The following is a 22,069-nucleotide window of genomic DNA, read 5'->3' on the forward strand; positions in this document are numbered from 1 at the left end:
CCTATATGGCCTGGCAGCCATTGTATAATCACATAGATATTATTTTCACTTACAAGATTTTTTATTTTATTTTCGTAAAATTTATTACTTTTGTTTATTAAGCTTTCACACGCGCTTTTAGAGTCACTGTATATTATTATTTTGGATTTTTTCATAGTTACACTGAATTTTATTGCTAAATAAATTGCCACTAATTCGACTTCTTTAATTGACACTTTTTGATTAATTTTTGCTTTATATATCTCTCCACTATTTTTAAAGAATATACTTAGGCCTCTTTTGCCATTGGCTAGAGAACCGTCCGTATAAATGCTTTCATAGTCTTTAAAATGGTTGATAGTTTCTAGTGCACTTTGTTTTAATATTACATTATTTAATTGTCTTTTATTAGCACAGCCTCTTATTAAACTTTTGTTGATTTTAAGGTTAACTGGCATATTTTGTTCTTTTGTTACTATAGAAATGTCTTCGAGATAATTATGTACGTTTTTAATTTGTTTAATTTGCGGTAAGTTGGGTATTCTTTGTCCCAAGGACATCTTTTTTGCGATGTACTTGGCAGTTGTTGATTCCATTTCCATTTGGATTGGTAATTCGCCTGAATCTGCTAAAATAGCGTTAATTGGAGTTGATTTGGTGTATCCCATAATTCCTCTCAGTGCTTGGTTGGCGATCACTTGAAAAGGATTTTTTATCCAGTCTTGGTCCTTGTTGAAAAATGCTGGTACTCCAAATAAAATTCTAGATTTAACTAGGGCGTTATAAACGTTGAGTAGAGTTTTAGGATGAGCTCCTCCATGGTATTTACAGAAGATTTTTAACATATTTATATAAGTTTTACAGTTTTCTTTCACTTGTCTTATATGTGCAGTAAACCTTAATCTATCATCAACTATTATTCCTAGAATTTTTTGCTTTTTAACTCTTTCTAAACTTACATAATTTAAAACTACATTTTGATTATTATGTGTACGGCTATTATCAAATATCATAAAGGAACATTTTTCAGGATTTAATTTCAGTCTCAATCTGTTAATGGCTTCATTGAATTTACTAAGAATTGTATTGGCATTAAAAAATAGTTCTTGTGACGTATTTCCTGAGATAATTAAGCTAATGTCATCTGCAAATTGCATGATCTCACAATGCTCTCCATTTAATTTATGTAAATTTGATGTATAAATATTGAAAAGAGTTGGGCTTAGTTTTGACCCTTGGGGGAGGCCTGCACTTGTATTAACTGTTAAACTGTAATCATTTGATTCTAAAGTGACTTTTCTGTTAACTAAAAATTGTTTGATCCACTCTCTTATTTCAATAGGAATATTCATGTCCTTCAATATTTCAATTAGGATGAAAACGTTTACTCTGTCAAATGCTTTGTTTAGATCTGTTATAATAATCATGGTTTTTTTATTATTCCTTTTGTTAGATTGTACTATTTCAATTAGTTTAATGATGTAATCTGTTATGTTTCTATTTTTACGGAAACCGTAAACATTCTTATGAATTAAATTATTCTCTTCTAATATTTTCTCTAATTTTTGTTTTAAAATAGTGTGAAACAATTTAGCAATGTTATTTATTAATGAGATTGGTCTATAGTTTTCTATATTAGATGGGTCTTTGTTGGGTTTCGGAATGCCTATGATTTTTATTTCTTTCCAGTCTTTTGGGAGTGTTTGTCTTTTCCATACTTCATTAAAACTGTTAACGAGATTTCTTAAAAGATTTGAAGGTAGCATTTTTAAAATATTATTGGAAATTTTGTTTATACCTGGAGCTGATTTATTGCTATTTTTTATTATGAGATCTATTTCTTGCAGTTGGCAGAAGTCATAATTAATCTCTACTTTTTCGATGGGAATAATAAGTTCATCTTCGTCTACATAATTATTCGATAAGAATTTTTTACCCATTTCTTCATTATTTAAGATACTATTATTCCCCTTATATTTTTTGGTATTGAACTTATTTACTTTATTCCAGATAGTTTTTATATCATGATTTGGATTTATACTGTTTAGAAATTCTATCCAGGCTTTCTTTTTAGCTTTTCTTATTTCTATTTTTAATTTACATGTTATTTTTTTGAGTTCAATCAGCGTGAAGAGATTTTTTGTTCTTCTATATATCCTTAGTTTAGCTCTTTTGATTTTCCAAAGATTTGTGAGGTATTCATTCCACCAGATTTTTGGGATATATTTGTTGTTTTGTATATTAATATTTACTGTATTTTGCTGGATAATAGTTTTAAGGCAATTCTCTATTTCTTGTAAATTGGGATTATGTTCAAAATTAATTTCTTGTAACTGACTTTCAATACCTTTATGATTTATTTTCTGTTTGATACTATTGTGATAAGTGGTGTCATTACTGTTAATATCTATAGAAATCGCATAATGATCAGAAATTAAATGTGAATTATCGACTAACCAACTCGTATTAGTGATTAGATCTTGGGAAACGCATGTTATATCAATTGCTGAACTATAATTTTTATGTATATTAACGTAAGTGTGAGATCCATTGTTCAAACAAATAAGATTTGATTCGGTAATAATATCTGCTAAAATTATTCCTCTACTATCATTCTTTGAATTATCTTCCCACATTTCATGGTGACCATTTAAGTCTCCACCTAGAATGACATTTTCTTTATTGTTATATGTATCTATTAATTTTTGAAAGTCTTGTTTAACTATTTCATTATTTGAATCAGGTGGGATGTAACAAGATATTACATTGTAGGTTTTATCTTTCGTACTTAGTTTAACTTCTACAACTTCGATGGCATTATATTGAAGTGAGTTTTGTATGCATGCATTTGCATCTAACTGATTTCTAATTGCAATTCCCACACCGCCCCATCCAACAAGTCTACTGTTTAAAAATAGTTTAAAACCTGGTATTTTAACTATTTCATCTTTTTTTGTAAAAGTTTCACTTAATAATATGATATCACTTTTAATATCATTAACATAATATAAAAGTTCTTCTTTGTTTCTTTTCAAACTTCTAATATTAATTTGAGTTAATTCGATCATTTAAACAAAGATTTTTTGGTTGTGTTTTAAAATGTCTCTCAATCTACTAATCACTAATACCTCATTTTTGTAACTCTCCTCCGATGTGACGTTAGTGCAGATTTCGCGCACTAAGTCCTTGATTTTGTCTAGTGCCTCAATGAGACCAGCATTCTTAACAGATAAATCTCTAATTTGAGAGTATTCGGTTGAAAAATCAGTTTTTGGTAGTCTTGGAAAATCTCCTCCATTGTTGAGTTCCTCTAAAGCCTCCCTGTATGTTTTCTTCTGCTTCACCATTATTTCCTTGATTTTATATTGTTTTTTCCTCTCAACGCAGGTGATATCATTCGTTCTGTGGTCCCCAGTTTGGCAGAACTTACAGAACGTCGAACATTCGTGATTGGGAGTTTCGTTTTTGGTGCATATTTGGCATTTCTTTTCATTTTTTTTGCATATTTTTTTAAAATGACCATAGCTGAGACAGTTGGAACAAAAAGTAGGTTTTTGGAAAAAGAAGCGCACTTTATAGGGTATCATAAATAGTTTCACTTCCTTCGGGAGAGTGAAACATCGGAAAAAAATTTTTATCTTGTTTGTGGGTGATGCTTCCTTCTTTGTTTCATCCCATTTTGAGATCCTCTCAATTTTGGTGATGGCTTCATCAGCTTCCAGTGAGTCGAATAATTCTTCATCTGAGTGTTCTGTTGACACATCGTCAATTACCCCAATTGATGTAAGATACATCGCTGGGACTGATACTTGGATTTTCTGCAGTCTTGCTATTCCAGTATCTTTTAGGATTTTATTGGCCGATTCGGGGTCTTTGAGGGTTGCCTTGATGCTGTTTTCATCCATTTTTATGATCTTTTCTATTTTTTGTTTCCCAACAATTTTTAAAATGGTTTTTGCGAGTTCTGTGTACGGTGTGTCTTCTTTCCTCAGAACAATCACAAATGGACCTCTATCCGTATGTTTGTACTTTAGTTCTTTTGTCGGCGCTTCGGTTTTTTTTTCATTGCTAACCCTTTTTCCAGATGTTATTTGTTCAGCTGCAATTTCCATTTCTGCATCATCATGAGTCATCTCGTTTTGGGTGTTTATTGTCTTCACTGGTGAAACTCCTATCACTTCATGAATTTTTTGGAAATTCATCTCTTCGTCTTCTGGTGATATCTTTGTCTTTTTATGCGGCATGATGTCCTCTGATTTTTCTTGTCTCGAATATGGTTTACGCGCTTCTTTGGGTAGGGGGTGATTTTTCGGGGATGAATTTGAAACTTTTTCCTTTCCTTTTTTATGAGATTTCATTTTTCCCCAGAGTTTTCTTTGCCCTCCAAGGAGGGCTTTCTTTATTACACTGCCTTTTGTAATGTTTTAAATTATTCACACTATATTTAACTATAAAAGATCAAATATTCACTAATTAATATATAAAGCTGATTAAAAATTGTTTTATCTTAATTTAAACACCAAAACCACAATAGTTTTCTTGCACTGAAAAAATAACGATGTTCACACTTCAAAGGTTTGAACTGGAAAAAACTTTCACTTCAATGGTCGTATTGGTCGAATTTAGTGCTTTTAAAAATCGCGCCAAATACATGGGGACATCTATGCGGGAAAAGAAGAAAATAATTTAAATTACCGTATTGCAACTTTTGCAGATTTTGCAACGAAGAATTCTGTTGATTTTATGTTCTTCGTAATGTTGATTTTCCTGCATCAATTTGTCGCTTCCCTCTAAAAAAATCGCTCATTATATCTAGGTCCAGATAGGGATATTTTTCAATGATTGGATTTGGTTTACAATAAAAAAAAGTGAGTATTCTTCAATAACACAAGGGAGTTGTAATTATTTTTATTTTTTGGTGGATTTAATAGAAAGTACACGGTAAAAAAATTTGGCACATATTTGTTCCAAAAATTAGCTCGTCCACGGACACCATAATTTTTATCACAATCTTGTTCATTTTACGAAACTCAAAAAGATAAATAATCAATATTAGTAACGAATTTGTTCCAAAACGTAGCTCGTCCACGGACACCGAAAATTTTTGGAATAAATTTGCACCTTCTATGAGAAACAAAAAGATACGCAGTATTAGTAACGAATTTGTTCCAAAAAATAGCTCGTCTAGTGTAAAAAATCATATCCAACCTCTCACACTCAATTTTCGTGCTGCATGATTCCAGTTTTTCTAATTCGAGATTCCCTTCCACTCCTGCTGCCAGTACTCGCATATGATTTCGTCATGCACGCGTCTGTATAAAACACTCTTAAGTTGATTTTTATTTCATGTTCCTTATGAACTTTCGCCACCAAAATCCATCTCGACTGAAGTATAGGACTTAACTGTAAGACGAAATCTTTTACACGAATTTGTTCTCGACAATGGAAACAAAACTATTCCTCATATGAGTAACAATTTCGTTCCAAAAATTACCTCATCCACGGACGCCGAAAATTTTTGGAACAAATATGTTACAGATGTAGGAATAATATTGTTATAAAAAAGTTTACCAAGTTGTTCGTGACAGTGGGAACAAATGAACCTATAGCGCCGGAGCAATCATCAGTGGATTGCATACTAAAATTTATTAGTATGTGTAATATTTCCAGGCTTAACGTTTTAAGGACGATTTGAGTCCTACCGTTGATACAGAAATTAAACTTTAGAACTTATGTCCTTATGGCACATTTACGACTTAAGCCGAGAGACGGCTTGGTGGAAAATGATAGAAATGTAGTTTAACCAATATTTGGAATATAATTACGTTAATCCCTCTCTCGGCTAATCCTCAGGTCTGTCAAGGCTCTTACGTGGACCGTTTTGATAGGGAAATTCATACAAAGGAGACCACCTTTGCTCTGAGCATCTCAATTATCACATAATTATCAATAACACTATGCAACACGATTTTTGGTACACGGATCTCACATGGTCGAGTCTCCTGATCAAGAATCTGTTCTTGGTTTTGCTCCTATACGTTACAATTTTCTTTAATTATTTTTTTTGTTTTTGCTGTTTTGTCTCATATTATCAATTATTCCTCCGGTTCTAGTGTACAGAACTTAATAAATGGATATCCGTATACCACCCCTCCTTCCCCCATATGGTACCAAACGTACCATGTGAGTTCCGTGTGCCAAAAAAAATTGTCAATTTGTTGCATAGTGTAATTGATAATAAGCTATAACTAATTAATAGAAATGTGTAAGTCTCTTAGGAAAAATAAAAGAAAATTCACATTATTCGAAGGCATGAACATTCGTAGGGGGAGTACTTTCTCCTACGAAGACTCCCCAATTTCCATGATGTTAGTGGAATCAGTGCAGAATTAAAAGATTGTATGAGTCAGTTCTTATACAGAATTCCAAATAGTATTTTTTTTTAGAGAGTCCAGTGCCGTTTCCTACCGTGGTAACATGAGCGAGCATGAGAGTATTGTGAATGTAGAAGGGAATAGGGGAGCAATCAAGCTCCGTGTCCTGTCCTGGGTCTTGCAGAGTGGATCGCTGAGCGTCATGAAAGGGCCCCTGAGATAAATATGATTTTTCCTAAAACGTTCGGCTTGAACTGTAAACCTGCATCTTCGATCATATCTAGTCTTTGAACAAAGAAAGAAAAGTCTAGACTTGACCACTGAAAAGCTCTGAGTCTATATACAAGATTTTAGAAAACTCTTTTTCTTCTGAGCTGACTTCAGTTCTTAAATTAATATTTATTTTAAAGTCTACACAATGATTCACACTTATCAAAGAATAATTCACTTAATATTAATCGTGTCGGGGTATATTTTTGTCCAATGTAATCATGTTGCAAAGTCGTACATCGTACACGGTAAAACCTTTTGAACACACTGACCAAAATATTGGAACAAGTTTTCCTTGGAACAATATTTTTGGAATCAGTTTGTACCTAGAGAAGATATTTGTTTGTTCCAAAAAGTTTTCTTTACAGTTTTGTTACGAAATATAGTTATAATTTTGTTAGAGTTTTCTTTTGGAACCGTTTTGATACGGTGGAATGTCTACAAATTTGAGTAGATTCCATTTTATACAATTTTTTTCCTGAAAGATGGAATAAAATTTATTGAACTCGGCTGTTCTGTTCCCACTGTTAGGAACAAATTGGTACATTTTCTTTATAACAATATTATTCCTACATCTGTAACATATTTGTTCCAAAAATTTTCGGTGTCCGTGGACGAGGTAATTTTTGGAATGAAGTTATTACTCAAATGGTGAATTTTTTGTTCCCATTGTCGGGAACAAATTCGTATAAGAGATTTCGTCTTACAGTTAAGGCCTATACTTCAGTCGAGATGGATTTCGGTGGCGAAAGTTAATAAGGAACATCAAACAAAAATCAACTTAAGAGTGTTTTATACAGACGCGTGCATAATGAAATCATTGCGAGTGGAGGGGAAGGGAATCTCGAATTAAAAATGTGAAACTATGTAGCATGAAAACTGCCACAGATTTGACGTCCTCCTCGCTTCGTTGCTGACGGGTGACTGAGTGTGAGAGGAGGGATACAATTTCGTACTAGACGAGGTATTTTTTGGAACAAATTCGTTACTAATTTTGGGTATCTTTTTGTTTCTCTTAGAAGATACAAATTTATTCCAAAAATTTTCAGTGTTCGTGGACGAGCACTTTTTGGAACAAATTCGTTACTAATATGGATATCTTTTTGAGTCTCGTAAAATGAACAAGATTATACCAAAAATTATGGTGTCCGTGGACGAGCTAATTTTTTAGAACAAATTATGTGCCGAAATTTTTTACCGTGTACATCCCGTGTTGCAAGAATGTGCTAAGAAGTTCATTTGTACACCGCTCAGGAGCGCCTTTCACGCGATGTGGATATTTCTTCTGTGTCCCCGGAGTTCTTGGGCAGAAGCGGTGTATTTTAGTACATTATATCACAGTTAAAATGTCTTTTTTCTAAACATTGAGTTGCTTGCACCGGGCGGGACTTGAACTCACAACTGTGAGAGTCGAGTTAGAGATCTCGTCCGCCCAAGACCTAACGGTCTCGTTTATTGCGCCACTATGATCCCCAATAATTCATTAATTTTATGTATAAAAAATTATGATTTCTATGATATTTAAATGATCTACTTATAACAATATATCAGTAGAATTTTTACCAAAAAGCTTTCCAATAAGCACTCCAACTTTACTCGATTTAATCGAAGATTTGAATAATCTGAAAATCGATTTTCGAAAATTTGATATCGCATATTTAGAAAACTAGACGATGTTTTTTAATAAATTTTAGTGTGTTGCAGCTGAGAGGTCGAGACCTTTCAAACGCTGTATCGCACTCTTTCATCGATGTACCCTGGCTTGATCTGTAATCAAAAATGTGTTGACCTTATTTTCGATGTTTATGGCTCCGGCACACCTTTTAGATCGGTCAAATTTCATGAAATCAAAATTCGTGTCCCTTTCTTAAAAGATTTGGATAAGTCTGTCCCACTCTTTCGGGCTCCAAATTAGACTAAACTAAATTTAATTATAAAATATAATGGTTCCGGCACAGCTTTTAGACCAGGAAAATTTCATGCAGTCGAAATTCGAATTCCTTTCCTTCTCACATGCTTTGAATATGTCTATCTCATTCTATTGTACTCTTCTTCTTCTTTTGAACATCACTCGAAATTCAATTTATAGCTCAATCGAATTTGGTGTGCGAAAGAATGTGATAGTCATATGGAAACCATGTGAGAAAGAAAGGGATTCGATTTTTGACTTCATGAAATTTTCCTGATCTAAAAGTTGTGCCGGAGTCATTATGACGCGATTTCGATAAAATTTTAGTATATATTGCGTCTGCGATCGAGACATTTCTAACGATGCGGTGGATCGTCCGTCCCCATTCCGCTTCTGTGTACCCCAACCCTTACTACATACCCAAATTGACCGGACTTTATCTCCATTGTTTGTTAATCGATTTTCCCCGGGCTCCCCTACGCATATATATGAATTTCGCAGGGTGTACAATTGAAAAAAAAATTAAATTACGTTTTCACCAACAACTTTATTTGTGCTCCTCTTTAAAATTGTACATACACATTGCTATTACAATATATGAATATAATTTCACATTGTTACTTGAATATTAGAAACGTTAGATTTTGGTCACAGAAAACACTGAATTTGTCAAGATTTGTAAGAAGTTTGTCATTCATAAGATTTTAAGTTTATCATCAGTTTTAAAATATTTAGTAAGTGTTTTTTTTGTATTCTTTCTTCTAGACAATTATTTGAGATCAGTAACAATACTACGCAGTTATTTTTGTTTTTTGTATTTTGTTCTTAAGCTTTAAACACATATTAGACGTGGAATTAAAAGTCTACTGTTTCCTCATAAATCATTTCTAAACTCTCACCTTTTTTTTGGAATATTTCCTCATCTAATGTTAATCCACTATGGCCTACATTTTTTTTCTGACATATATTATTTCAACAAATATTTCTATTTTATGCAAAAAATTATTTCATTGATTATCTCTCATTTTAAGCAATTCCTAAAACTATTCATGCTAGCTATTTGTCACTAAAAATAATTCCATTGTTTTGACCCCGAACCAGCCTAATTTATGCACAAAATGTTCAAATCCTTTTTTCTATTTTATTTTTTTTTCTATGTTTTTTTTTTAATGCAATAATCTCAAGAAGAGCAATAAATATTATGATTTACCTTTACGTATGCTTCTAATATCGATTTTTTTCTTATCATTTTCCTCTCAAATGTCTCGTTCATCATCATCAAAAGTGTATATTTATGTTTTCTTTTTCTTTTAAGAATTAAAAAATGTTTCGGTTTGTGATTAAAATTGTATTGTCTAGTTCACAATAAAGACGGAACGAAATGTCCCAAATTCCTTTTTTATGAAAGAAATAAATTAGAAATAAAGTTTATATTTGTTTTACAAATTAGATGTAACATCTATTTTACGAATAGATCATTTTGATCATGCAATTCTTTCTCTATTTTATCCATTCAAAGTTGGTCTTTTTTTTTCAAAAAAACCACCAAATCTGTTTAATGTACAATCTTCCTGTTTTTTTCTTGTTAAATATTTAGTTTTTCTTTGGATTGGAGTAAGGTATGTTTTGTGTATTTAAATGTGATCCCTCTGTACAACGCAATATTCGTGATATATCATTCTTTTGATTGAGTCAGCAATTCTCAATGATTTATCAGTTGTTTATTGTGAGAAAAAATAATAAGTAAAAATTAGAATATGAAGCAGTAAAATGTCTTTTGAATATTTTTTTAGTAACACTTTAAATCGATGTCTATCAAATATCTTCATTTGGTTTTTTTTTGATTGGGAACATTTTCTTTCTCAGCAAATATCATTAAGATTTTTATTATTACTATAAATACATTTCATTTTCTTTCCATCATATCTTACATTTTTTTTCTCTTGGTTCTAGTATGTTTTATTTATTCTATATATTTTTTTTGGAGTATAATAAGATCTCAAAACATTTATTGTTTGGTAGTTATTTTATTGTTGCCGTTAAATTTTTATTTATTTTTTTTAAATCCTACAGTCAATAAGTACACACATTTTTTTTAAAGCTATAATGCGATACTTTAGCAAAATGTTAGTTAAGCATTTTATCTCATTCAATATTGTATATTTTCTTTTAACTTTCTATTAGTTATAAACATTAAGTTCTGGGGGTTTTACCTTGTGTCCTTTATGTTTTCCTTTTTCTAACACTTGATTATCTTTCCAAAAAGTTCGCTCATTGAAGGTTTTTCTTTTTGTTTTATTATCCACTTAAGCACAAATATCGTCAATGAATAATATATTATTACAGAGATGCAAAAACTACATAAGAGTTTTTTTTTCTGTTTTGTAAAATCTTTAGACATTGATTACAATATGTTATTGGTTTTTTTTTTGATAAATATATAAGTTTTTAGTAAAATAGAGGATTACTGTATGTTGCAAACCTTTGGGAAAAATATGTGAAAGCTCTATTAGAATCAGCAAACTCCCAATAAGAATATATTTCCCTGGTGCAGTTACCTTCAAATAAAACAGTGGCAGAGCATTAGCACAGAGATTCTCACGATCTATAGGGCCGGGAAGGCGTACAATACCTTTAGGAGGGAAGAGAGATTGGTTAAGGAATGTATTTGGCGAGAAGGATTAAAAAATTTTCCTTTTTCCGCCAAGAAGCAATCTCTTCCCTTTGTGGTGGGTCACCTCGTGGTGGATCTTGGCCCCTTTTTCTCGAAATCACTACTCAAGCTTTTCCTCCTGGATTTTCACTGTCCCCCGATCAGCTGATGTTTCCACTCCACAAAACAACTTTTTAACAATTTACAAATTTTATTTCCACTTAATTAATTATAAATTTTTCCTCAAATTTTAATTTTTCACACCAATCACCAAATTTGCACAGAGAACATGAAGAAAGAACTAACAGTAACATGGGAGAAAGTCCAAGAGTGAAGAGATGATAGAAGGAGAAAATCCCACTAATATCGATATCATCCTCCATCTCTTTTTTGATCGATATTTTGAATCTGCTTCTCTTATTAACGGTCACTTTTTCTTATTTTACACTAAAACCCCAACATCCTCCCCGGTCTGGGCGTGCGCCTCCTGGTGCAGTCCAGAAGAGTCTTCTGTAGATTGGGGAAGTCTGGCGATTTTCGTTATTGGACGTTTGTACACTCCTCTTGAAGTCCTCACTGAGACCACTCTCACCCTGCCGTCAGTGCCAGGATGGATGGTTTTCACTCGTCCGAGCACCCACTTCGAACCCTCTTTCGTCTCATCCAGGAGTAAGATCACTTCATCTACCTTTAAATTCTCTCGAGCGATCTTCCATCGCGGTCTTTGTTGGAGGGTGTTGAGGTAGTGAAGTCTCCATTTTCTACCAAACTCCTGCACACGCCTTTGACAATGTTGCCAGTATGAGAGACGATTTTCTGGAATGTGTGACAGGTCCGGGTCCGGTGGAGCGTTTCCAGGGGCTCCCACCAAGAAATGGCCAGGTGTGAGATAGTCCCTCTCGTTGGGATCATCGGACAGCAGACACAGAGGTCGACTGTTTAGGACGGATTCTATTTGACATAGAATAGTGTGGAACTCTTCATAGGAGAGAGCAGAAGACGTCGTGGCACGAACCAAGTGGTACTTGGTGCTCTTCACGCAGGCCTCCCACAGACCACCATGGTGAGGAGAGGCAGGAGGGTTGAAATGCCACGTGATACCATCATCCTGAGTGCGGTTCACAATCTCTTGCTGAGCCGCTTCCTGATTGAAGAGTCGGATAAGCTCGTTTGCAGCACCCTCTAAATTCTTCCCGCAGTCAGAATAGATATGTCGAGGAGTACTTCTTCTGGCTGCGAACCGTCTGAAGGCGGCTAAAAATGCTTCCGTTGAAAGCGAAGACACTAACTCGAGGTGTGCTGCCTTCGTTGCCATGCAAACGAAGATGGCAAAGTAGACTTTCTGGGTTCCTGATTTCCGGGACCGTGCTCCCCGGGTCGCGGAAGAGATCATGTTGAGCGGGCCGGCGAAGTCTACACCAGTTGCTTGGAAGGGCCGATACAAATTTACCCTATGGTCGGGTAGATCACCCATTAATTGGTCCAAGGGTTTGGGCTTCTTCAGGTAGCACTTCAGGCAATCGTGCACAACTCTCTTGGCAAGATTTCGACCAGCTATTGGCCAGAACTTCTGGCGAACGGAAGCCAATAAGAGTGTAGGAGGAGCGTGCAACTGTTTGGAATGCTCATGACGCACGATTCTATAAGTGAGTAGGGACCTTGGGAGCAATACTGGGTGTCTGGTCGAGAAGGGCTCATCCGCATTCTTGAGTCTTCCACCAACTCTGATAATGCCATCTCTATCCAAGAATAGAGCAAGACTCTGAAGCGACTTCCACTCACGTGAAAGCGCCTCACCCTTTTCCAGCTGAGCACAAACCTCCGGAAGAGAGCTTTGTTGGTCCATCTTAATGAGGAAAAGGAGTGCTCTCTCCATCTCGACAGCTGTAATGGCTAAATTGGTCTTGGGAAGCGGACGAGGACCTCTATAGGTAAATCTCAAGCAGTATGCAACGATCCGTTGGACCTTGAGAATAGATGAGAACATTCGAAGTAGATCTCCAAAGACAAACTCCTTCGCCTTGATCAGAAAACAATTGGCCTCAGGACAGGCAGTGGGATTGAAGGGTGGTGGCCATGATCTCTCTGGACATCTAATCCATTCGGGACCCTCAAACCATAAACTATTGTCCATGAGCTGTGAAGGAGAGACACCACGAGAAATGATGTCTGCAGGATTTTCTTCGGACACTACGTGGCGCCACTGATCAGGTGAAGAATGCTTCCGGATGCGCTGAACACGATGGGCTACAAATACTTTGTAGGATTGTGGAGGGCTGTGGATCCAGTGCAGGACAATCGTGGAGTCAGTCCAGAAATGGATTGCATCTGGTCCAACAGCATCAGTGAACTTGGCAATGGTTTCAGCTGCTAAGGTAGCACCACACAACTCTAACTTCGGTATAGTGAGTTGGCTCAGTGGAGCTACTCGGGACTTGGCAAGCAACAATCTCGCACAGGATTCATCTCCGGAGCCAGTCACAATGTACACAGCAACTCCATAGGCCCGTGTACTGGCATCGCAGAAAGTGTGAAGCTCAACACGATCTGGAGATTGGAAGCAAGAAATCCAGCGCGGAATGCTGACATCTTTGATAGTTTGGAGACGAAGAACAAAGTCCTTCCATCTTTTACGGTACTCTGGAGGCACCAACACGTCCCAACCTTTCTTGAGCTCATGCAGATCCTGGAGCATGATTTTACCCTCAATGATCACTGGCCCCCAAAGACCTAATGGGTCGTAAAATCTAGCAATGCAGGATGAGATGTGTCTTTTCGTCCTGACCTCTTCTGACACATCCACAGGAGCATGGGTTTTGAACTCATCGGTTGAGGAGTCCCAAGACAGACCAAGAGCACTTGTGATTGGACTCTCAACAGTAACCTCCCCGGATGCAGGATCCTGATCCGGTAATGGACAAAGACTAGGGTGATTGCTGGACCACTTGGTAAGCAAGAAGCCACCACGACGAAGAACTTCCTTCAGTTGTCTTTGGATTTCTTGTGCATCTGCGAGTGTTGGAGCGGAGATAACACAGTCATCAACGTAGAAATTCGATCGCAGAGCAGAAGAGGCTAGTGGAAATTCCCTTTCGTAATCTTGAGCCAATTGGATGAGAGCTCGGGTGGCTAGGAATGGTGACGATGCGACACCAAAACAGACCCGAGGGATCCGATAGTCTCGGATGGGCTCCTGAGGGGAATCTCTGTAGACCAACCTTTGGAAATTAGAATCGGAGGGATCCAACAACACTTGTAAGTACATCTTCGAGATGTCCGCCGTCATCGCAAAAGGAGCCAGGCGAAACTGGAGGAGAATGATCGCTATGTCCGGTTGTACGGAAGGCCCAATCAGCAGGAGATCATTCAGGCTATGTCCCGAAGAAGTTTTCGCACTTGCGTTATACACCACTCTAAGTTTCGTGGTAGTGCTGGATTCCTTCAAGACTCCGTGATGAGGCATGTAGTATGCCGGAGACTTGAATTCTTCAGGTGGGACCAACTCAAGCCAACCTCTCTCCATATAATCTTTCATGACGTCCGAATAGAGAGCCTTGAGTTGTGGTTTCTTCTCAAACTGCCGCTCGAGAGCAAGAAGTTGAGAAATTGCTTGAGGACGTGAATGTCCAAGAAGTTCAGGTCCTTCTCGGAAGGGAAGTTTGACCACAAATCTTCCTTCGGAATTCCTCTTGTAGGTGCTCGCAAAGTGAGCTTCAGCTTCTAATTGCTGTTCAGTAACGGATGGATCACCAGGCAGATCCTCTATTTCCCAGAATCTGCGGAGTGCTTCATCTAAGGCGGGAACAGCTTCAACATGGAGGACATGGTGAACAGAAGGAGGAGGACGGTGCTCACCAACCACCACATATCCAAAGATGGTTTGCTGGAGATGGGGCAATCCCACTCCAAGGTTGATCCTCTCCGACAATAGGCTTCCCCAATAGGCATCACCGCATATCAACAAGTCGACTGGGCGTTGGACATTCCATTGTGGGTCAGCAAGATCGACGTCAGGAGGTAATTGGATGACACTAGAGTCAATGGCCCAATTCGGAATATTGCCCGAAATCTTCGGGAGGACGTAGCAGTCAAAGGTGAAAGATTGGCCATTCTTCTGAGAGAAGATAGTGGCAGTGACTTTATGCTTCACAGGATTCGCCTGACTACCAACGCCCAGGATGGAGATGTCCGAACGGGATTTAGGAAGTCTCAGTTTCTGATAAAGCCTTGTGGTCATGATACAGACTTGAGCTCCACTGTCTAACATGACCCGACAAGGAATCCTCTGGTGATCAACGGTAAGAATGTCCACCTGTGCTGTCGCAAGAAAGACCTTTGGACAGGCAGAAGGGATGCGATCAGCAGGTAGAGTTGTAGCAGAGAGACTGACCGAAGAAGGTCCAGGTGTTGGATTGGTTGGTGTATCAGAAACAGGACGAGAATTATTGGCAGGAGAAGTATTCGATGGCCGAGGAGAAGGAGCCGTAGGATTGGCAGGAGCCTCGCCAACAAACCTCTCATGGAGCAGAACATTGTGTCGCGCCTGGCACTTCTTACAGTTATGGAAGGTGCAAGAAGTGGTGTGGTGAGAGGCCAGACAGTTGCGGCACAAATTGAACTTCTTTACATGTTCATACCTCTCAGATGGTGATTGGGCTAGGAAACGAGAGCATCTATAGATTGGATGGGAACCCTCGTTACAGCACTTGCAATCCTGTGCTGTGGTTGAGTTGTGAAATGCATTCACTTGTTTCTTAGAGGAAGACTGAGAGGTCTTGGAATATTGAGGACGATTATTTGACGTGGATTTAAATTGTGGAGTGGAGGCATTAGAGGCATCTTCGCAGCGTTGGTTCAGAAATTTACGAAATTTGTCCAAGGTAGGGACTTCATCGCCACATTCTCTGCCCCATAGGACCCTAGACTCTGAGTCAAGTTTGTCCAATATAAATTGGATAAGCCAAGGATCACGACTTGTCACTTTGATGGCATCCAAAGCTAAGGTGGACTCAGAGAGAATATTGTAAATTTTATTTATGGCTTTAATGTCATTGGGAGAGACAGAGGGCATGTTGAAGAAATTGCGTATGTGTGCGGCAAGAATCTTATTCTTTTTCTCGAACCGATCGACAAGCATCTCCCAGGCTACCTCAAAATTATCATCTGTGACAGGTAGGTTTTTAATTGTAGAAGCTGCGTCCCCAGACAAGGCTGAATTGAGATAGTCGAGCTTTTGTGCGTTGGAGAGATTGGGATGGTTTGAGATAGAAGACCGAAATTTGTCCCTAAACGAAATCCATTCTGCGAAATCCCCATTAAATGTAGGCAATTTTATCTCAGGGAGCTTATTACTTGATTTCACAGGGAAAACTTTATTAGCATTTGGGGTGGGGGAAAAAGACTTGAAAAGCTCTTTCATTTGCTCACGATTCTGGTGCATGAGTTCCCTCATGATTGTGCAGAAATCCCCTGTATTGGGTAGCTGAGGAGCTTCCGGAGGGAAATGAGCCAATATTGCTCCAATGCGATTCAGCAATTCATCAACATCGGCCACGAAGGTGTCCTTCGTGATCTCTTCGGATTCCTTGACTCTCTGATCAGTTGCCGAGCTGATGATCTGGTCCTGAATGCTGATAAACTGCGCTTTCAAGGATAACACAAGATCCCTTTGGGAAATGATAGTGTCCCTTCTCATGAATGGGATATCAGCTTCACCCAGAGCACTTATGTAGGCATCAGTCCTCTTCACGGATGCGACAATTCCACCCCTCAACTGCTTGGTAGCCATTCTAGATGCTTTATGCCCGTAGAAAGTTGGAGAATCCTCTGCTTGGCGCAGGTAAAAGGTTAGGGTAGCCCACAGGTAGCCTCTACCTCCTCAGGAGGCTCGATGCGGCCAAAAATATGTTGCAAACCTTTGGGAAAAATATGTGAAAGCTCTATTAGAATCAGCAAACTCCCAATAAGAATATATTTCCCTGGTGCAGTTACCTTCAAATAAAACAGTGGCAGAGCATTAGCACAGAGATTCTCACGATCTATAGGGCCGGGAAGGCGTACAATACCTTTAGGAGGGAAGAGAGATTGGTTAAGGAATGTATTTGGCGAGAAGGATTAAAAATATGTTGCAAACCTTTGGGAAAAATATGTGAAAGCTCTATTAGAATCAGCAAACTCCCAATAAGAATATATTTCCCTGGTGCAGTTACCTTCAAATAAAACAGTGGCAGAGCATTAGCACAGAGATTCTCACGATCTATAGGGCCGGGAAGGCGTACAATACCTTTAGGAGGGAAGAGAGATTGGTTAAGGAATGTATTTGGCGAGAAGGATTAAAAAATTTTCCTTTTTCCGCCAAGAAGCAATCTCTTCCCTTTGTGGTGGGTCACCTCGTGGTGGATCTTGGCCCCTTTTTCTCGAAATCACTACTCAAGCTTTTCCTCCTGGATTTTCACTGTCCCCCGATCAGCTGATGTTTCCACTCCACAAAACAACTTTTTAACAATTTACAAATTTTATTTCCACTTAATTAATTATAAATTTTTCCTCAAATTTTAATTTTTCACACCAATCACCAAATTTGCACAGAGAACATGAAGAAAGAACTAACAGTAACATGGGAGAAAGTCCAAGAGTGAAGAGATGATAGAAGGAGAAAATCCCACTAATATCGATATCATCCTCCATCTCTTTTTTGATCGATATTTTGAATCTGCTTCTCTTATTAACGGTCACTTTTTCTTATTTTACACTAAAACCCCAACACTGTATATTTGTTAATAATATAACCACAGTGTTAACACTACTAAAAACCCGTACATTTGTATATAGTATTGCGACATTTTCCTCTTAAATATGTTGGTCAAAAATACTAAATATCTACTTGAGATCTTTACATCTTCTTCTTCTCATGTATATTAAATTTTTTTCAACATTTTTTTTGTGTATGGAATATGTATTAGATGGCCTTTGAAGACGTCAATCAAGATCGATCAACACACTTCGAACTAATAATTTTATTTCCATTACAAAATTGAATAATTTTAGACAGAAACATTCTCAAAGTGCTCATCTACGTATTTACTACATAATTTATCGGACTGTAAAACAGGATTTGGAATAGTTTTAAGGTTTTTCTTAAGTGAAAAAATTCACTAAATTTTGAAAAACTGTTTATTCATTCTTTTTTAAACTGCTTTGTTGAACTTGCTTTTATTGGTTCGAATGGAATCTCAATTTTTAGAACCTAAATAGACTTTCTGTAAGAGCAATACAGGATAAGAGATCAATGAACCAGGTTCCCTCCGATTTCCCCAGAGAGCCTAGATGCGAAGCCGACAGTGGACATAACGCATTGATTGAATTAAATAAGAAAACCTAATTTTTTAATCCATTCCTCTACAATAACTCAATCCTTTTTGAGCATGAGAAATGTGTGAAAATTTGCAGCCATTCAAATTTTCACCAAATTCTGCTTAAAATTAGTCAATTTTCCCATGACAATTCAAAAAGAAATTTGTAAAATAAATTCTTATTCCTTAAGACTTATGATTTATAGAGAATGATAGTGTTCAACAAGAAGACATCAATTCTTCTTTCTTACACTATTTTTTTTACTATATGTATATATTTTTTTAAAGAATATCCCTATTATGTTATTTCATCATCAATAAATTCCCATTTAAGGTCAGATTCTCTTCATTTCTTTGCCTCCTTTTTTTTATACACAACTACAAGAAAGCATTTATTTGTTTTTTAAGATACAACGGCATTTTCACTATTTAAGCTCATTTTTTTTGCTTAGGTTTTTTTCTTTAGTTTTTTTTTCTGTCAACATTTAAATATAATATAAGAATATTTTAAAAAGTGGGATGTTTGAAGATTCTCTTTTTTTTGTTCAATGCTTCATCTCTAATTAAATGCAAATTTTATTGCTATGGTTCTAACATGAATTTGTGTTACTTTTCTGTGTTATTTTCTCCGTCTTAGAAGTCCATAGCAACAAATTGCGCCATTTCAGGGATAAAAATACCATTTGAGAGTTGAAAATAATGAATTGTCGATGCAACAAAATTGTCACGATAAATTAATCCTAATCCACTATTTTTCTTTTCTTAAATCCACACCAGTCATGGACAAAACATTTAAACTTAAACCATATTTCCTTAAGGAAACACAAATTTCTAGTTTAATCCTTGATAGAATTTTCATAAAATAAAATTGTTTGTACTGAGAAAAAACACTCCCAAATGATTTTTCTATCCGTGAAATGATTGACTTTGCTTAGCCGCAGGGAGTAAATATTAAATATTTTGAATATAGATTTTTTTATCATCAAGAATTTTCACAAAGTTCTTCTAGTGGTTTTTCTTATTCCACATTTTTTTATTAATTTTCTTGAAAGTGGTTATTTGCATAGTACAATCGGCAGGCGCTTACCAGGTTTTGGGAGTTCAAATAGAGCATTTTCATACGATTTAATCTATACTTGTTTCTATTGATTTTTTTTTCCATTTGACATGTAATACAAATATATTTCTCATCATTTTTTTTTTTGCCACAAACTACACAAATTCTATCGATTAATATCCTGAAAGGAAAAATAAAATGTCTCTACGAAAACAAAAATTAAACATCAACATCATTTTCTTTTTGGTGCGGTTCTCAACAAGTGAATATTATTGTTCTGTGTTAATCCTTGGTCAATTTTCTTTGGTCATGTGTTGCATACAATTTTGATTATTTATTGTTGGTCTCGTGAGAGGAGTAAGATGTTGGTGACAAATACTGAGAGTCCTATTCATCATCATCCTCATTCTGGTACGTAACATACCGCACAGATGATCGATCTCCCGTGATAAGCAACTGCAGCAATTGGGGGAACAAAAAATATATAGAAACCGTATGAGGACACAAAGTTCTCTTTTTCTTCTTTCACCAGAGAAAAAAAGAACATCAATATCTGATTGAACGCCCATCACAATAGAAGACAAATACAGCAAACACAAAAAAAGAAATCATTGCAGGTAAACAAATAAACAAGACAAATAATCTTATATCACTTTAATTCTTCTCATCTTACTAACTATACAAAATACAAGGCATAACATCGAGATACAAACAGCAATCATAATAGCAAATTGATCTCCTAGGACTAGTGATGGAGGTTACATTGAGGTAAGGTGCTACTACAGATTCAAATTAATTAAATAACATAAATTAAAAACAAAACGGAAGCATTTTTACTTATTAATTTTCAAATAAATTTATGCAAAAGGGCCCTTCGCCTTCCCACAACAATCACTAGAATTTAAGTAAATATAAGAAGCAATTAGGTTTGTTTTAACAAAAAAAATTTCCACGCGAATTAAAAATTAAAATATTTGTGTAATTAATTTTAATTGCACTCAAAAGCAATTAAAACCAATTCCGCAATTGTAACAATGTATTGAAAACTAAATTATTCAAAGAAAGATATTACTTTTATTAGCAGATTTTAAATAGAATTCTTGGTGAAACCAGTTTATGTGAGATTAAAATATTTTTTTTATTGACTTTTCAATAATGACTTCATTACACAGAAAAAAAAATTTTGTAAAAATGTTCGTAAATGTTTGTGAATTCCTATGGGGGAGTTACGAAATGCTCGTGAATCGTATAACCCAAAAACATGTTCGTAAAAGTTTTGTACATTTTTCGCAAATATTCACGGTAAAAACTTTTGGACACTGACCAAAATATTGGAACAAGTTTTTCTTGGAACAAATTTTTTTGGAATCAATTTGTACCTAGAGAAGATATTTGTTTGTTTCAAAAAGTTTTCTTTACAGTTTCGTTACAAAATACAGTTACAATTTTGTTAGAGTTTTCTTTTGGAATCGTTTTGATACAGTGGAATGTCTACAAATTTGAGTTGATTTCGTTTTATACAAATTTGTTCCCGAAATTTGGAACAGAATTTGTTCCACTCGGCTGTTTTGTTCCCACTGTCAGGAACAAATTGGTACATATTTTTTATAACAATATTATTCCTACATCTGTAACATATTTGTTCCAAAAATTTTCGATGTCCGTGGACGAGGTAATTTTTGGAACGAAATTGTTACTCATATGGGGGAATCTTTTTGTTCTCATTGCCGGGAACAAATCCGTGTAAGTGATTTCGTCTTACAGATAAGGCCTATACTTCAGTCGAGATGGATTTCGGTGAAGAAAGTTCATAAAGAACATCAAATAAAAAGCAACTTAAGAGTGTTTTATACAGACACGTGCATGACGAAATCATATGCGAGTGCTGGCAGCAAGAGGGGAAGGAAATCTCGAATTAAAAAAGTGAAACCATGTAGCACGAAAATTGTCACAGATTTGGCGTCCTCTTCACTTCGGTGACGGGTGACTGAGTGTGAGAGGAGGGATACGCTTTTATACTAGACGAGCTATTTATTGGAACAAATTCGTTACTAATATTGGGTATCTTTTTGTTCCTCCTAGAAGGTACAAATTTGTTCCAAAAATTATGGTGTCCGTGGACGAGCTACATTTTGGAACAAATTCGTTACTAATATTGGGTATCGTTTTGTTCCTCCTAGAAGGTACAAATTTGTTCCAAAAATTATGGTGTCCGTGGACGAGCTACAATTTGGAACAAATTCGTTACTAATATTGGGTATCTTTTTGAATCTCATAAAATGAACAAGATTATGCCAAAAATTATGGTGTCCGGGGACGAGCTAATTTTTGGAACAAATTCGTGCCGAAATTTTTTACCGTGTTGTTCGTAACATGATCACTTGACGAGCATTTTTTGTACTTTTACAAACATTTGTTCGTAAATATTCGTAAACACACAAAAAATGTTCGTAAAATTTTGTCATTTGTTTGTAA

At 36.0% G+C, this 22,069-nt stretch overlaps 2 protein-coding genes and 1 long non-coding RNA gene across 4 annotated transcripts in view; all 3 read right to left on the reverse strand.

Moving 5' to 3' along the window:
• Nucleotides 1–11,627: 11,627 nt before the first annotated feature.
• On the reverse strand, nt 11,628–17,219 carry LOC129804632 (uncharacterized). Its single transcript, XM_055852171.1, has 2 exons — nt 17,177–17,219; nt 11,628–17,100 (listed from the first exon to the last, which is right to left on the reverse strand). Exon 2 carries the CDS (start codon nt 16,971–16,973, stop codon nt 11,628–11,630), a length of 5,346 nt encoding a protein of 1,781 aa, XP_055708146.1. The 5' UTR covers nt 16,974–17,100; nt 17,177–17,219.
• Nucleotides 17,220–17,230: 11 nt separating this feature from the next.
• Nucleotides 17,231–17,585, reverse strand: LOC129801513 (uncharacterized). Its single transcript, XR_008751703.1, has 3 exons — nt 17,469–17,585; nt 17,319–17,394; nt 17,231–17,250 (listed from the first exon to the last, which is right to left on the reverse strand). It is a non-coding gene; the product is annotated as an uncharacterized LOC129801513 (long non-coding RNA).
• Nucleotides 17,586–18,928: 1,343 nt separating this feature from the next.
• LOC129801085 (synaptic vesicular amine transporter) overlaps nt 18,929–22,069 on the reverse strand; it is a 43,604-nt gene continuing 40,463 nt past the window's right edge. For both annotated transcript variants that reach the window (XM_055845877.1, XM_055845885.1), the window contains exon 9: nt 18,929–20,050. In XM_055845877.1, coding sequence (XP_055701852.1) covers nt 19,982–20,050 — 69 coding nt within the window. In that variant the 3' untranslated portion in view covers nt 18,929–19,981. The remainder of the gene's footprint in view (nt 20,051–22,069) is intronic.

Source organism: Phlebotomus papatasi, chromosome 1 (genome assembly GCF_024763615.1).
Source record: "Phlebotomus papatasi isolate M1 chromosome 1, Ppap_2.1, whole genome shotgun sequence".
Classification (NCBI taxonomy): domain Eukaryota; kingdom Metazoa; phylum Arthropoda; class Insecta; order Diptera; family Psychodidae; genus Phlebotomus; species Phlebotomus papatasi.

Bases quoted from the DNA above. Each gene is read 5' to 3' on its own strand.
- LOC129804632 (XM_055852171.1), bottom strand. From the start codon at position 16,973: ATGGCTACCAAGCAGTTGAGGGGTGGAATTGTCGCATCCGTGAAGAGG.